General features: G+C 35.0%; 1 protein-coding gene across 10 annotated transcripts in view; it reads right to left on the bottom strand.

Moving 5' to 3' along the window:
- Window positions 1–302: 302 nt before the first annotated feature.
- Window positions 303–17494, bottom strand: part of ITGB1 (integrin subunit beta 1) — a 61858-nt gene continuing 44666 nt past the window's right edge. For 2 of the 10 annotated variants that reach the window (XM_036350850.1, XM_036350859.1), the window contains exons 7-16: window positions 16912–17067; window positions 15417–15512; window positions 15188–15277; window positions 13441–13581; window positions 13071–13270; window positions 11147–11385; window positions 10702–10924; window positions 9817–10049; window positions 7363–7529; window positions 6334–6414 (exon numbers count right to left, since the gene is read on the bottom strand). In XM_036350850.1, the coding sequence (XP_036206743.1) occupies window positions 6340–6414; window positions 7363–7529; window positions 9817–10049; window positions 10702–10924; window positions 11147–11385; window positions 13071–13270; window positions 13441–13581; window positions 15188–15277; window positions 15417–15512; window positions 16912–17067 (1620 nt within the window). In that variant the 3' untranslated portion in view covers window positions 6334–6339. Of the gene's footprint in view, window positions 1525–6328; window positions 6415–7362; window positions 7530–9816; window positions 10050–10701; window positions 10925–11146; window positions 11386–13070; window positions 13271–13440; window positions 13582–15187; window positions 15278–15416; window positions 15513–16911; window positions 17068–17494 lie in introns of those variants that run through there. The other 8 variants (XM_036350833.1, XM_036350868.1, XM_036350876.1 and 5 more) reach the window with 8 other exon arrangements.

Raw genomic sequence — 17494 nt, 5'->3', positions numbered from 1 at the left:
GAGAGAGAGAAAGGGTGAGAGAAGGAAACATTGATGTGAGGGTATGCCTCCCATATGTGCCCCAACCAGGAATCAAACCGGCAACCTAGATATGTGCCCTGACCATGAATTGAACCCACAACATTTTGATGTATGGGATGACACTCCAACCAACTGAGCCACCTAGCCAGGGCTGTTTTAGCTTTTTAAGTAAAATACCCATCAACCAGAAATCTTTTACATCAACCTTTTTAACCTAAAAACCGTCTTAACCCATGCAAACAAACTAACAAAATATATCAATATAGAACGAAAATACCTAATTTGTTATTTTATGCATTTTTATTTAATAAATAACTTCAGTAAACAGCATTGTAAAAAGTGAACTGTTAAAATTAAAAGGCACTTAAAATAAGAATGTGACCAGTATGAAACAAAATGGGCAACTGAAACAGTGAGGAGTAAATGTACAGTGGCCTGTTATACAGCACTAACTGAAAGCATGCCTGGCACAGTGATAGCTGTTGCTTAAGCCACAGTACAACTTCACCTGTTCATTAAAAAGGCAAATTTACAGCTACTAATTAAAGTACTAATTAAAAAACGTCTCACCTCAAAATTGTAAATACGTTAAATGATTAGAAGTGGTGATAAAAAGCACCAGGCTTTAAACAAAATAACATAACCCAAAAGTTGCCAATTCAAAAAATGCTATGTAATTTAAGGCCTTTAGGTAAATAATGATAAATTAAGAACTTTTTGCAGAAAATTTTCCAATACTTTTATCCAAGGTTTAAATTTATAGAGAAGGCATGAAAAGTTTCAAGAATTAAGTAATTCTTAAAATGGCACACAGCTTTTCAAGCTGTTTTTCCCTTCCTAACTGACATTTTCCCATGGCCTTTGCATATCAAATATTTCAAAACTATTTTACACAACTAACTCCTAATATATTCATTCATCTTTCAGATATGTCATCAATCATGTCCAATAGGAAAATAGCAAAATAAATTTAAAACAATTTCTAAGCTAGCTAGTAAGACGATTACTTTGGATTTTTTTTTTATAACTGAAAACTTGACATATCTATAAAGCTAAAAATCAGTTTGAATACTTGATTAAAAGAAACTCTCAGCATACTCACTACTTTAACTACTGTCCTTTCAGTCATTCTAGAAATATCACTTAATCAAACAAGAGCTTGATTTCAATAGTCCAGGAAGAAAAGGTAAAAAAAGGCACGAAGTGACCTTAGCTGACAAGGATAACCATCCTGTCTCAAGTATTATGTCAGTCCCTGGCATTGATTATAATATTATTTTCAAAATAACAAAAAACATTTTTTAATTATACATATTATACATTTTCAAAACCTACACAAGTAAAACCCATGGATACAGTTCCCTAAAGCTATCTTCCTCTGTGACTATGAAATTCACTATTTTGCATTCAATGTTGTAAAATTGGTATAGGTAGTGCTCATTTTCCCTCATACTTCGGATTGACAACAGTTGTCACAGCACTCTTATAAATAGGATTTTCACCCTAAAAAAAAAAAAAGTGAGAAAAATGATCAGTTACTCTACTAAAATCATGTAATATTATTTTATAAAACAATATAAGCTATAAGGTCAATATACGGTCATTTTCAAAAGTCATTTCCATTTTATTGATCCAGGTATCACATGAAAATTTTTAAAAGGGTACAAATAAAAGTTTACACAAATACGAAAAGTGAAAGCTTTGATCTACAGCTCTAAAGGTGCACCTAGGAACTGGCATTATTTCATTCCTGAGTCCATTCTTTACTGGAGAGTTGATTGGAGAATGTCCTCCATAGCAGAGAATGTGCTGTTATGGTTTCTCTTTTAGTAGTTTTGAATGCCTTTTTAAAGAAAGAATTAACTCTTTTGCCATCAACAGCCTAATTCTTAACCCTTTATTGTGCACAAAAGGTGCTTGATAATTAATAGGAATCCTTGGCTTTAATTTTTGTGAGAAAGGAAATTGTTCTCCTGAGGTTATTCCAAAAGTGTTACTGATTTAGAGAGTTCTGGGGTAAGGTTGTCAGTGTCATTGAGGGTGCTGAGCCTCCAACCAAGTCACCACATTGCCAAATTTGCTTAGAATGTTAACAAACATAATTACCATTCCTCAGAAAATAATTATTCTTCTTCAATATTGTACTGGTGAAGTGTCTTAGTTTTATTGCAATAGTATATTTTAATAAGGAGTACTGAAATTAAGTCTAATAAAAAAGTTGAAGCCATAAATACAAAAGATCTTTCAAGATCCAAAAATATGTTGAGTGATGTTTTAAGTGGAAAAATAACTAAGAAAAACTGTAAAAACAAAAACAAAAAAACAAGAAAAAGTAAAAGAAAAATATTCATGACGGCCAGGGCAGCTCAGGTTAAGAAAAATAAAAAGGAAAATAATGTACAATTTCACACTACCATTTTCTTTAAAAAGTCTCATACTATCTGATACATTCAAATATCTGCTATAGAAAGCATTCTTTTTTCTCCTGTCCTTTTTTTTTTTTAATATATTTTATTGATTTTTTACAGTGAGGAAGGGAGAGAGATAGTTAGAAACATCGATGAGAGAGAAACATCGATCAGCTGCCTCTTGCACATCCCCTACCAGGGATGTGTCTGCAACCCAGGTACATGCCCTTGACCGGAATCGAACCTGGGACCTTTCAGTCCGCAGGCCGACGCTCTATCCACTGAGCCACACCGGTTCTGGCTTTTCTCCTGTTCTTATAAACTGAAATAGGCTTGAAAGCTGAGAAATACAGGCAAGTAATTCTCTATCAGAGAAAATTACAACAAACATTTTACAATAGAGACAGGAAATTGGAACCTCATAACTATATTCTTAAGTTATAAAGCACAAATAAGTTACACTTATCTTCCTATCTGCATGTAATACTACCCATTCTTTCAAATATGCTGGGAAAATAAGTGACCATTTACTTAAGTTTATCCTATATAATAAAAGCCTAATATGCTAAGTGTCCTCGTCCGTTCAACCAATCAAACCATAATATGCTAATGATATGCTAAGGCTGCTCAACCGCTTGCTATGATGTGCATTGACCACCAGGAGGCAGACACTCCGACTGGTAGGTTAGCTTGCTGCTAGGGTCCAGTAAATCAAGATTGAGCAAGACAGGCCAGACATGCCTTGGAGCCCCCCGCGGTCCCTCCCTGGCTGGCCAACCTCCCGCATCCCTCCCCAGCCCCGATCATGCACTGGTGGGTCCCTTGGCCTGGCCTGCACCCTCTCGCAAACCAGGACCCCTCGGGGGATGTCGGAGAGCCGGTTTTGGCCCAATCCCATAGCCAGGCCAAGGGACCCTACTGGTGCACCGGGCCTCTAATTTAAAATAAGTGCATTAGATAAATCTAATATTTAATACTTAAGAATTGTAAAGGAGGTACAAAAAACAAACAAACAAACAAACCTGGGAAACAAAAGAGGAAAAAACACTTGTTATTACTGATGAGCCCAAAATACAATTTATATAGCAGACCTTACCTTTGGAGAAAAGTGTGCCTTTTCATAAACACAAACATTTATACTTATTATTTCAAAGTCCATTCAAACAAAAATTCAACATGCAAGGTTAGAGGTAAACTGAAACTAATCTACATTAGGCATCATTTTAAATGGAAGTAAACTAAAATAATTCAGATTAGTTTTCACTGTTCAGAATGCAACCCCCCCCCATCCCCCCAAAAATGCAAGGCCTATTTAAATCAAAAGAATAGGGTTATATTCGGTAAAATTTCATCTTTGTGCTCACTCAGAATAGCTGATGGGGCAGCTACAGAATCACCCCTATAAAATATATTAGATTTACAATGCACAACTGTGGACCATGAGGACTGCATTTACATTAACACCAGAGGAGGACAGACTAGACAATTTTTGAATCTATTTTAACAATTATAAAGTTAATAATTTGATTTTTCTAATGTCCCTACATTAGTCTTATGTGCTAAAATAATTACAGTGGCTGCCCATTATCCAAAATACATTAATGACATAATTGATAAGCAAACTTTGGTCCCATATCAGAAACGTTCTTTATAAGCCTTGACTTATTTTAATTTCTATTTTTTATTTCTACTTTAATTTTTCTTGAGAAAACAACTCAAAATAATTTATAACCTCACACTACCATTTCTGTTAGTCTGTCTGGATTTCACTGATGAATAAAGACATTTTTACTTTTGCTTCTTGAATTATCCAAAATGTTTATTTTGGCTGAAAAAAAATAACATTTTAGCCAAAAGTTAAGTTAGCAATACAGATATTAAGTTTCACTAATATTGATAATTTTCTTCAAAGTATAATTTAACATACAGCAAAGGTGAAAATTACACCTTTCAGCAGGACATATAGAATTTTCTCTTCTGTGAGAAGTAACCATATGAAATTGTCAATATTTTACTGTTTTTTGACTTAACACGAAGGAAGGAAGGAAAGAAGGAAGGAAGGAAGGAAGGAAGGAAGGAAGGAAGGAAGGAAGGAAGGAAGGAAGGAAAGGAAGGAAGGAGGAGGAGGAAGGGAGGGAAGGGAGGGAGGAAGGAGGAGGAGGAGGAAGGAGGAGGGAAGGATGGAGGAGAAGGAAGGAAGGAAGGAAGGAAGGAAGGAAGGAAGGAAGGAAGGAAGGAAGGAAGGAAGGAAGGAAGGAAGGAAGGAAGGAAGGAAGGAAGGAAGGAAGGAAGGAAGGAAGGAAGGAAGGAATCTAAGCAACAGTTTTCTTCTAAAAATGACTTTCTGGAAGTATTAGATAAGAAAAATAACGTGACAAATATCAGACTAATAAGAAAATGGACCAACCTGTCCATATATGAATCTGACTATAATTTCCTGCCATCAAATTTAACTTTGCCATTTCAAAAGTTTTGAAATCTGCTTTGAAATAAAAGAAAAATCAGACTAGTAATGGTTTTTATTATTGATACTTCCTATATGTTTAAAAGTATTAAACATTTCTATATTAATATCTTACTTATTTTTACTTTGTAAGCAAAACTACAGTGTGGTTTCTATGTAATAAAGTGCTTACCCTAAGTTACAACAAACGTCAAAAAGCTTAATAATTCTAAAAAAATAAAATAAAGCTTAATAATTCTCTATAAAGATTGATCTAACTCTTCTTAACCAGGTAATAATCGCCTGAAGAGTATGTGATTGCTACTAGTGCAATGTAGTGGATACCATGACCTGGACCCCAAATGCCTGGGTTTGAATCTCAGCTCTTCCATTAACCAGACATGAACCTGGGTCAAGTTACCTAATCCTTCTTGTGCCTCGGTTTTCTCACATGTGAAATAAAAATAGATGGGAAAGAAAAGAAGATTTCTGTATAACCAGTCAGGAGAATCTATTCTAATCAAAATGTTTTTATCACAGAATTTTATGTTAGAAGCATTTCATGAAAATTCAGACATAAGGAAGAATCCTGTCCACTACTGATAAGAGACAACAATTAATTTGTCATCCAAGTATAACATAGACTCATCAAAATAACTGGCCCTAGCTTAGAGGATAAGCAAGCCTTATTGTAACTATAAAATTTTCTACTAAGTTGTAGTTAAAACTGTAATAGGACTTTTTCTCTTTAAAGTCTTTGTTAGTTTTTTTTAAGTTCAATGTTAGATTTAAATATTAGACTCATTCAAAAGTTAACAAGAAATATATACACATATAAGACCTATATAAATAGAAGGTCTTCTGGTTATTAATAGAATTTCAATTTACAATCAAGAATAAAGAATCTCAAAATAGTTCTAGAACCAACAATGTTATATACCAGGTTACATTCATTTTTTTCTATTTTCCAATTTAGATATCGCAGTCATTTTTCACTATTTTACCCTAAAACATGCATATGATAAATAATCCCTTCCAAAGTATTGGTCTGTAATGAGGATTATAACTGACATGCTGATACCATATCAGCCAAAAACAATCATATTACACAATAGACATTATTACTGACTCCTTGTTAAAGATAGGAAAACCAAAGCGCTAGAAAGTGAGGGACTCACAGCTATTCTACTTACTCAGTGGAAGAGCTGGGATTTCACCCTAAGTCAGTCTGACCACAAAGCACATTCTCTTTTCACAACACAGCTGCTGCTTCTAGCTCATTATTTAAAGCCCTCCTAAACACTAACTCTAAATTAATACACACACCAAAAAAAGCCGTAATATAGTCACATAAATAAAGCCAGACTTTTAAAAAATAGCAATAGTGATAAAGGACACACAGTGCAATCAAAAAGAATAAAAGTTCACATGCAAAGACAGAAAATGAAAGAAAATACGAACGGCAACTTAGAGACCAGCTTTATGTCCATAGTTTGGATTCTTGAAATTATTAATGGGACTCTTGTAAATCGGATTTTCTTGCTAAAGCAAAAGAAATAGTTTCTAATGATTTCTCAGAAAAAAATTGACATGTGTGTTTAAACACTGTAAAGGAGAATTTTTACTATTTTACTAACTTTACTATTTTTATACTTCTGAAATTATTTTTTTAAAAACCCCAGCAAATTGTACTATAATGCAAATGACTAAAATTCATTTATAATTTAAAAATACTGAAAAATGTCATAGCCTTCCTTTATCAAAAGACAAATACACAAGTGCCAACATCTGGCCACCCCACCTCCGACTCCAAATTTCAAAGCCAACACTAGCACAAACTTTCAGCCACTAACAGCTTTCAAAAATTTTTTATAAAGCAAGGTTTATTGAGTTATAATTTGCAGAGGGTAAATTTATCTCTTTTTTAAGTACAGATTTATTAATTCTCAAATGCATAAACATACCCACAATTAAGGTCATCCCAAGAAGATCCCTCATGACCCTTACCCCCCCTCTAGCCCCTGGAAAACACAGATCTGCTCTCTGTCCCTATAGTTTTGCCTTTTCCAGAATGTCATGTAAACAGAATCATACAGTATATAGCCTTTTGAGTCTGGCTGCTTTCTACTTAAGGTTCTTTGTTGAAAAATAAAAAAAGAGAGAGAGAGAGAGAAAGTCTTTCCATTGTATAGGATTCTAATTTACATGAGATAAAAAGACAGAATAGATTTAAGACCAAAATTATTAAGGAAGTAAAAATAATGACCACAGTAACCAGAAGATACATTTTTACAGTATTTTATTTTAATGGAGTATATTTAAGATGTTTTGTTTTTTCACTAAATGTAAGTTCTCTGAATAATGAACTTACAGAGGAATAAAACACTTAGTGAAGACTTTAATAATCAGTTTTAGTTTTAATAAACAAATCTCAGAAGTATTACACTTACTTTATGACTGACTTTACTTTTTAGATGTTTTGCAACTTACCGTGTCCCATTTGGCATTCATTTTTTCCTTTTCAAATTTGGCAAATTCCCTTCTGTCGTGAATTATCATTAAAAGCTTCCAAATTAGCAGCAATGCAAGACCAATCAGAACAATTCCAGCAACCACACCAGCTACAATTGGAATGATGTCTGGACCAGTGGGACACTCTATAAAGTATGAAAAAAAGACTGAGTACACCAGGAATTAATGTGTGTAGAATACAGCCAAAACTACAAAGAACTGGGCAGTCTCCTATAAAAAGATAAGTGAATGCAGATTATCCCAAAGAATCTATAAAAAGACTCTAGAACTAACAAGTGAGTTGACAAGGCCTCAGGATACATGATTAATAAACAACAAATCATTATGTGTTTCTGTATGTTATATAGAAATTTATTTTTAAATATCAGAAATTGAATTTTAGAATAGTATCCTCTACAATAGCTTTAAAAGTCATAAATCCAACACAATGTGTGCAACATTTGCATTTGCTAAAAATTACTAAACACTGATGAAAGAGATTATTCCATGTTCATGGATTGGAAGACACAACATTGTTAAACTACCAATTTTCCTCTAATTTGATCCATGCAATCCCAATCAAAATCCTGGCAGTGCTTATATAGATACTAGAGGCCTGGTGCAAGAAATTCATGCACTCAGGGGAGGTGGAGAGTCCCTCAGCCCAGCCTGCACCCTCTCGCAGTCCAGGAGCCCTCAGGGAATATCTGACGGCTTAGCGCTGCCACAGAGGCAGGAGAGGTTCCCACCACCCCCGCTGCACTTGTCAGCCATGAGCCTGACTTCTGGTTGAGCGGCGCTCTGCCTATGGGAGCACACTGACCACCAGGGGGCAGCTCCTGTGTTGAGCGTCGACCCCTGGTGGTCAGTGCGCATCATAGCGACTGGTCATTCTGCCATTTGGTCTATTTGCATATTAACCTTTTATTATATAGGACTAGAGGCCTGGTGAACAAATTCGTGCATGGGCGGGATCCAGCCAGCCCACCCTGATTGGGGCAGATTGAGCCAGGCAGGCAGGGAGGAGGGGCCACAGGTGGTTGGCTGACTAGCCCCGCCCCCAATCAGGGTGAAGGGCTGGTAGGAGGCAGGGCCAGCCAGGGGGAGGGGCTGCAGGCGGTTGGCCAGCCCCCTGATCAAACTCCCAGTGAAACTCCCATCCAGGGGACAATTTGCATATTAGCTTTTTATTATTTAGGAGGATCAGCAAGTTACCTCTAAAATTTACAAAAGAGGCAGAGAACTAGGAAAGCATTACAAAAACTCTTGTCAGCTCACTTGTTAGTTCTAGAGCCTTTTTAATAGATTCTTTGGGATAATCTACATTCACTTTTGGAAAAGAACGAAGTTGGACAACTCACTATACCAGACTTCAAGAGTAGTATAAAGCGACAGTAACTGAGACAGTGTAACATTAGCTAAAAGACAGTTGCATAGACTGGAATATAGTCAGAAATAGGCCCACACATCTAAAGTTATTTCATTTTTAACAAAGGTTAAGAAAGGTCAGTCTTTCTACAAATGGTGCTAGAACTACTGGACATTCATATGCAAAAAACTAAAACCTCACTCCATATAATAAGATTAACTCAAAAGGGGTATAGACTGAAATGAAAAGCAAAGCTACAAAACTTCTAGAAGAAAACACAAGAGAAAAGTCCTTATCAACTTGAGTTCTCAGATTAAATAACAAAAGCAAGATACATAAAACAAAAACTTGGTAAATTGTAGTTCAATTTAAATTAAAGCTTCTGGTCTTAAAAACAAACAAACAAAAAAACCCCTGTTAAACAAAATGAGAAGACAAGGAGGGAAAGACTGGGAGACACTACTACAAAAACACAAATATGAAAGGGCAAGATAGTACAGACTTTTAAAACCAGTATGGCTCCTCCTTATAAACATATACATATGTCCCCCAAGTCCATTCCTAATATTTATCCAAGAGAAATGGAAACTTACATTCCCACAAAAAACCAAATATTTTTTAAGTGTATAGAAACACCAAGAAATATTTTATCTTCTGAGAAGCTGAACAAACTCATACTTTATAATATCCCTTAACAAATTATCTTTTTCAGTGTCCCAGTCTATTTCAAGCTCAAAATTAGATATCATCAATAATGAAATAACTCTTATTGAGTACCTACTAAGTGCCCGAAGTGACAAGCATTGTGCCAATGTGGATTATTGCACTTAATCTTCAAACTCTTCACTCATAAAACTTAAAACTTGCCTTCTCTTTTCCTCATTTCTTATATAGTTAATAAAATACTGTTTTAAACTTTGAGACAAAAAAATGTCCCAACTTGAACCTAAAATAATAAAGGTGGAAGCCATTCCTAGATATTAGAGAAACTTACAATAAGCCTACATAGTAAAAACAAGACATAAAAGAAAATGAAAGGCATTTTGAAATGATCAGATTTCTACCTGGAGTTTCTACAACGTGTACAATGGCCTCATTGTTCCCATTCACTGAATATGTGAAATAGAACCAGCAATCGTCAACATCCTTCTCCTTACAGTGGGACAGGGGATCCACCTGGCCTGGCTGGGGTAATTTGTCCCGACTTTCAACCTTGGTAATGTTAAAATGGGAACATTCCTGTGCACATGTGTCTTTCTTTTCTCCTTTATTGAAGGCTCTGCACTGAACACATTCTCTGTTAAAACATAAATTGTTACATTTAACCTTTATTACCTAAAATATTTGCTTAAAGATTATTTTGTGAGCTAGATTCAAAATCTGACCAAATTAAATCAAGAGCTATGAAAGATTTGAATAAATGAAGAGGCATATAACATTTCTCAATGAGAAACTAAATATAAAGATGCCAGTTTCCCAAGTGAAACTATAATTACAGTTCAAACTAAAATGCCGAAAAAGAAATAAAATAGTAAAATAAAACTAGCCCTATCGGATATTAAATATATAACATAAAACCAAAGGAACTTAAACTCTGTGTTGTTGATACAATAACAGTTCTTCAAGGGCAAAACCTTCAATTGTGCTTAGTCAAAAGATGGTAATTAAGCAATTGGTAAAGCTAATTTATCAACAGTCACCACATGGATTTGATTTATAGCAAATTCAGATCAAAATAACAGTACCACCCTCAGATGACACACTTCAACATCATGTGACAAACATTAGCTATTGAGAAAGAATATTTATATTTAAGATTTAAAGACTGGCTTCTGTGTGGCAGATACTTTGTTTATAGTGTAAGTTACTATAGGTACTGTTCTGGATTTAGTGATAACAGGATAACAAACAGTAAATATCAACTATTTCAAGTAATTAAGAATACTTACTTATGCTCAGCACAGACGCCAAGGCAGGTCTGACACATCTCACAAGTTGGCCCTTGAAACTTGGGATCTGTGCATTTACAGGCACCACACTCACAGACGCCCCGGCCATTGCAGATCTGTCCGTTTGTGGCCATGCATGAAGTCGTGTCCAGAGAGCAGTCACATGCACTGCCTGTGTAGTTGGGATTACATTCACACACACGACACTTGCAAACACCATTTCCTGAAATTAAAAATATCATTTCTCTTAACAATGGTAAAATATAAAAATTAGAGCATCGATTTAAAAGTAAAAATAAGCAATAATGCGAAATAAAGTATATGTAAAGGATGAACTGATTCTCAATGCTGTCCTTTTTTATTTATTCACCAAGCATACTTGAACATTTTTATGTATTAGATGGGGATCCCATTTTATAACCATTTTTCTGACCCCTTTTCTCACCTCCACAAATTAAGCCATTGGATCTATCACAGTTGAAATTATCACACTCGCAGAATTTGCCAGAATAAATTTCATTTGTATTATCCCTCTTCCTACAAACACACTGTCCACAGACACACTCTCCGTTGTTACTACAGATTTCTGAACTGTTTTCTTTCCTGCAATAGGCATCCATATCTTCACTGTTAACTTCATCTGTGCTACATTCACAATGTCTGCCAACACGTCCCTCATTGCACCTAAAGAAAGAGTCCAAAATTTCAATTACATAAAAGAAATAACAAAACAAGTTAAGCTGTGAGAAACAATGGGAGAGGAAATAAGACTGTGAACAATATCTTTAAGCTACAATTATATTACATGGGAGTGTTTGTGTACCCAAAAGTGCACATATGCACACATACCAGCCGTTCAAGTTCAGATGCAGGGTCTAGGAAAAAACCTTTCTTCAGGAGAGTAACCATTTTAACTAAAATGAAAATATAATCTAGCAATTAACAGGTGAATAAAACATATAGGAACAGGATAAATTTATTTTTAAAGGGTATGTTTTCAAATGATACCCTATTACATTTGCTATTACAGGTGAAGTAACTCTAAATTTAAAGCCACAGTGCAATTGTTAATCTAAAAAAGTACTCTAAACACACTATAAAAGTGCATGGAAGTTGAAGAAAAACACTGAGCTTATCACTTGAACATACTGTTTCAAAATAAATATATCTTATGGGTCCAGACTTTTCAGACACTGTATATTTTTAAAACACAATGCTAGACACTGACTACACTAATTCTGTATCTGGTAAATATAAAGGGAAGGAAGGCAAAACATTTTCAAGATAATTTTTTTAGTTAAATATTTTACTAAAAATGGGTCTACATGTCTCATGATACGTACATGAAAAATAAAAATGTAATATTTTAATTGCTATTTAAAACTGATAATGAAATAAATTTATTTTTTCTCGTGATTAAAACCCGATGAGCCCATTTGGGGCTGACATTTAATCAAAATACTGTCCTTTCCTCCTATGACTTTTTAATTTTAATTAAAAAGTAACCTGGGTGTAAAAATAAATTTTAAAATAATATAATTAAAGTTAATTTGATTCTAAATTCTGAAATACTATTTTCTTTTTAATTTTGCAAAATGTATCCTTTCATTTACTTATTTTGTTGTTGTTGTTAATCCTCACCCAAGGATATTTTTCCACTGATTTTTAGAGAGAGTGGAAGGGAGGGGGAGAGACAGAGAGAGAGAAATATAGATGTGAGACAGACACATTGATTGGTTGCCTCCTGCATGTGCCCTGACCAGAGCTGGGGATCGAGCCTGCAACTTAGGTGTAGTACATGCCCTTGATAAGAATCAAACCCGGGACCCTTCAGTCCATAGGCTGATGCTCTATCCACTGAGCCAAACCAACTAGGGCCAAAATGTATTCATTTTTTAAAAATTATTCCAACAACGCAGATGTATATGCAGTACAATGTGAACATCCTTTATTGCTTCCTAATTCCATTTCCCAGATAAAATCACCATTATAAATTTGGTATATTTTTCCAAAGCATCTTTATAAACATATTTATATAAGCTTATTTTGCTCTAGAAAACTCAGATTGCTATTATGAGAGAAAAATCCAAATGATACCTTAAAAGTTTGTTATAAATACATCTTGGATGGCTATAAAAGCTTTTATTTTAAAGAGCAGCCTTAAGAAAAAAGACAAGGAAGAACTTTCTATAAATAGTACACACAAGATCATAAAACTAATCTTGTGGTAAGCAACAGTGATTGGAACAAAACATTTATTTGTTCCATATAGAGAGATTTTTTCTGGATGTCCCAAAACATAGCCTGCCTATATGTTTCCAACACAAACAATACTTCTCCGTGTCCTTCTCGAACCACGTCCAGCTTACCTGCAAGCTCCACACTCAAACGTTCCATTCCCTTCGTGACACTTTGGACTGCTAGGGATGCCTTCACTTTGGCAGTCACACTCACAGATGAACTGAAGAATAATCTCTACTTCTTCAGTGAAGCCCAGAGGTTTAATTTTAATGGTTTCAGAATTCTTATTTGGACATTTATTTGAAGTTATGCTAATTTCAAATTGAACCTTAAAGGGAAAAAAAAAATTAAGTTTTAAGTTAACAACTAAGCAATTTAAATATACTAAAAAATATTTTAAAAAGCTCCTCATTTCTTTTATTCTCAAATTACAAATTAGATTGCTTATATAAAACAGCAATATTTTTCTTTTCTTCAGAAAATGTTTATACAACCTACCTCATCTCCAATGGAAATATTGGAGCATTTTCTTCCATTTTCCCCTGTTCCATTCACCCCATTTTTGCAGTAAGATTTATAATTTATTGTTACTCCTTCTGGCAATTTGCTGTTTTCCAAAATTACTTCTGAGGAAAGGGACTAAAACAAAGACTAATTACACATAGGAAAGGCAAACAAAATGCTACTATAAGTTGAATGCATAAAACCAATGGGCCCATTAAGAAAACAGTATCCTATATAATAAAAGCCTAATATGCTAAGTGTCTGGTCGTCCATTCAACCAAACCATAATATGCTAATGATATGCTAAGGCCGCTCAACTGCTCGCTATGACATGCACTGACCACCAGGAGGCAGACATTCCAACCAATAGGTTAACTTGCTGCTGGGGTCTGGCTGATAGGGACTGAGCAAGATGGGCCAGATATGCCCTGGAGCCCTCCCACAGTCCCTCCTGGGCTGGTCAACCTCCTGCATCCCTCTCCATCCCTGAATGTGCACTGGTGGGGTCCCTCAGCTTGGCCTGTGCCCTCTCGCAATCCGGGACCATTCAGGGGATGTTGGAGAGCTGGTTTTGGCCCAATCCCACAGGCCAGGCTGAGGGACCCCACTGTTGCACGAATCAATGCACCGGGCCTCTAGTAATTTAAATAAAATGTTTAAAGCCAAATCCTAGGTGCTTAGAAAACACAGAACCTAGAGAAACAGGCTCTAATTAATAAGGACCAATTCTTCAAAATAATGTACATGATTGAAAAGAGTATTTATGCTTTAATTACTAAGTCAAATGTTAATGATCATATAGCATAGAAACCTGATATTAATTATGAGGACTCCTCATAATTTTCTTACCCAGTTGCCAATATGACCCTATGACTTCATCTAACACGGGACTAAGGTAAACAATCTACTACACAGTCTGAGAACAAATATCCTTAGAAATTATGGTACCCCGGCCAAAACAAAAACACACACAAAACAACAACAAACAAACATACACCAATAGCTCCAAGTAAGAAGGAGTCAAACCAGTGATTTATTAGAATATGAGACTGCTCCAGACAAATGCAAAAGGCTATAGCTTGTACACACGCCTACACGGGTGGGAATTTATGCTGTTAAGATGGAGAACTATAGGCAAGATATGAAACAACTAGAATCTTGAAAAACTTTGTAAAAACCTCTCTTTTTGAGTAGGGTCTTCCTAAAACATTTTGGGAACCCCTGACATGAACTAAAAAAATATATTTTAAAAATATCTAAAATTCAACCTGTCAAGGGAAGAAGAGGAGTAGAGATAATGTATGCAGCACACAATGGTTACCGTAATGTTACAAATGCCTTCAGATTACTTAAATGATCATTACGTACTGGTTTATATTAATCATTTTAAGTAATTTGAAGGCATTTGTAACCAATACTTAATGAATATCACTAAAGGTACTCTGATTAAGCTCTAGACAGAGCAAATAATTCCTCTTCAATTTCAATTCAACTTCCTCCCGTGTGTGTGTGTGTGTGGGGGGGGGGGGATCTTATAAATCCTTTTAAAATAGTTGTCATACATATATTTAAATTATACTTTTTTAAGAGAATGTGAGATTTTCCTCCAGATATATAGAATTTAAACTTTATGTTGTCCTCTGTGTTTTATTATATTGTGTATGAAGGGAGTTTTATTTCTTTGAGCACAGTCCTCTCAACAGGGTACTGTCCAAACAGATCTTATTTAAAATGTACTCACATTGTATGCATCAATGATCAACTGAATTACATTGCTGGAATTTGCAGATAATGTTCCTACTGCTGACTTAGGGATTAAATTTTTCAGTTCCTGCAATTAAAAGATAAGCACATAAAATGCAAATATATCCATTCAACAAGTAACTACTGAATACTTATTTTTAAATGCCAGTACCTAAATAACGTGGTCTAGAAGTTTGATGTTCTTTTTATCTCACATATATATTTACCTTGTAAACAGGCTGAAATTCTTCAGTAACTGCAAAAATCGTCTGAATGTTATTTTCACTTAATTTCTGGACAAGGTGAGCAATAGAAGGATAATCCTAAGAAATTAAGTAATAAAATTTAGTATGTAATTACATCCAATCAATACATTTTTAAGTCATTTTTGAAAATCAAATTGCATATATAATTGGATCACTCACAGAAGACTGTTTGAAATAACACAAGCAGTGTGTTGAAGTGGATGATGTTATGTGTTTCTACTCTTCTCTCTTTATGTATCAAAATTTCCATAATAAAAAAGGTTTTATAAAACAATATTTTCTATGTATATTAAATGTCAGAACAAATAAAGAATTGGCAGTAATTAAAGATTGTATTATCTGTCACTTAAGAAAAAGACCAAGATTCACCAAGGTTTAAATTTTTTCCAGACTAAATAATTGGCCAATCTTTATTTTTAATAGAAGCAAGGTGCCTATTTGTAAAACTCACATGTAAATAAGATAAGGAATGTTAAGACTACATTATTTGATTATAAATAATATCACATTTGCTAACAAACGATGCATACAAGTGAAAAGAGAAGCAGCCATTGTCCAGGCATGGAGAAAATGTGTCTAAGTAGCTCCTTTCACCCTACTGAGGCCCGGTCTAAGTGCAAGGAAGCAAGCACAAAGCCACATCTATAGAAACAGCAATACTAGCTTTCCTGAATATTAGGTCAGGACCCATACTTGCCAAAATAACAAAACCCAAACCCTTATGGACAAAAAGAGGCCACACAGTAAACCTGACAAGCTCAGGAGAGGCCTACATGGCAGCCTTACAAACTCAGAGACCTAAAGTAACCACATAGGATTGTCTGAAATTAAAGCTTTTTAACTAAAAGCGGTTTATGGAGGGTAGCCATGTCCTAGGCAGTATCTTCCCTGACAAAAGTCAATCTTTACCTTAACTGAGCCTACTGTCTTTTTGCATCTATGATATCATATCTTTGGAATGTCTAAGTAATTTTCCTTTTTCTGGACCCCTCAAAGCACAGGTATTGTTCTGTGAAGACCACAAATCCCCTGACTGTTATTGAGTTAATTGTTGACTGTTAACTATCCTATATCCACCTAAGTAAAAGAAGTGTGTGTCTATCATTTTACTTTTTATCCAATCCCAGAGGTTGCCTGCTTTGCTTTCTCCCACTTCCCTAATCTATCACCAATGGATTTCATGTAACCTACTTAAGTCTCCTTTTTTCAGTGTAATGCATAAAATAAGGTACAAAACTGCCATTCTCCAGAGCATTCTCTCAATTTGTTGAGACTTTGCTTCCTACCAAATGTTGACAGTTTGGCCCAAATAAACTCACAAAAATTCTTCACAGGTTTGAATGTTTCTTATGTTAACACCCTGAAAAACCCACAAGCCTGTCACCCACACTTCTCTTAGTGTTAAACACTAAAATCAACATGATTCCGCTCAGTGTGTAAGGAATTAAGCACTTACATAATAATGGCTCATTGTGTACATATCATTTTCCAGGTGACACTGTCCATCATTTGGTAAAACAATGCCACCAAGTTTCCCATCTCCAGCAAAGTGAAACCCAGCATCCGTAGAAAATACCAGCAGCCGTGTAACATTCCTCCAGCCAATCAATGACTTAAAAAGAAAAGGATTAAAATTCTAAAATACTACTCACAATAATTCATATATGCTACCATTGTATGCTACCTTATTCTGTATCTTCTTTACCCTCTCTTTGCACAATGGTAAAACTATTCTTGTGATAAATACATAGAACCCATTGAATAAAGCTCCTCTAACCACTGTAAAACTATATTTTGCCTGGTTGCCCATTTATCTCAGCTGTTTTAAAAACTGTATCTTTTAAAATCAATGTCTTACTCCCACTAGGAGGTAAGCAAACTAACTCTATGTGTGACAGGGACCACATCTGGTTTTGCTTATCTTCCTATCTGTAGCAGCTAGCACAGTGGTTAGCACACAGTACATGCTTCACATCATGTATTTGCTAGGTAAATAAAAATGTCTCAGCCCGTGCTTTCTTAAAAAAATATATATTTTA

Source organism: Myotis myotis, unplaced genomic scaffold (genome assembly GCF_014108235.1).
Source record: "Myotis myotis isolate mMyoMyo1 unplaced genomic scaffold, mMyoMyo1.p scaffold_m19_p_1, whole genome shotgun sequence".
Taxonomy (NCBI): Eukaryota; Metazoa; Chordata; class Mammalia; order Chiroptera; family Vespertilionidae; genus Myotis; species Myotis myotis.
Note: the sequence above shows the minus strand (reverse complement) of the source record. Positions and strands in the feature narration are given on the sequence as shown.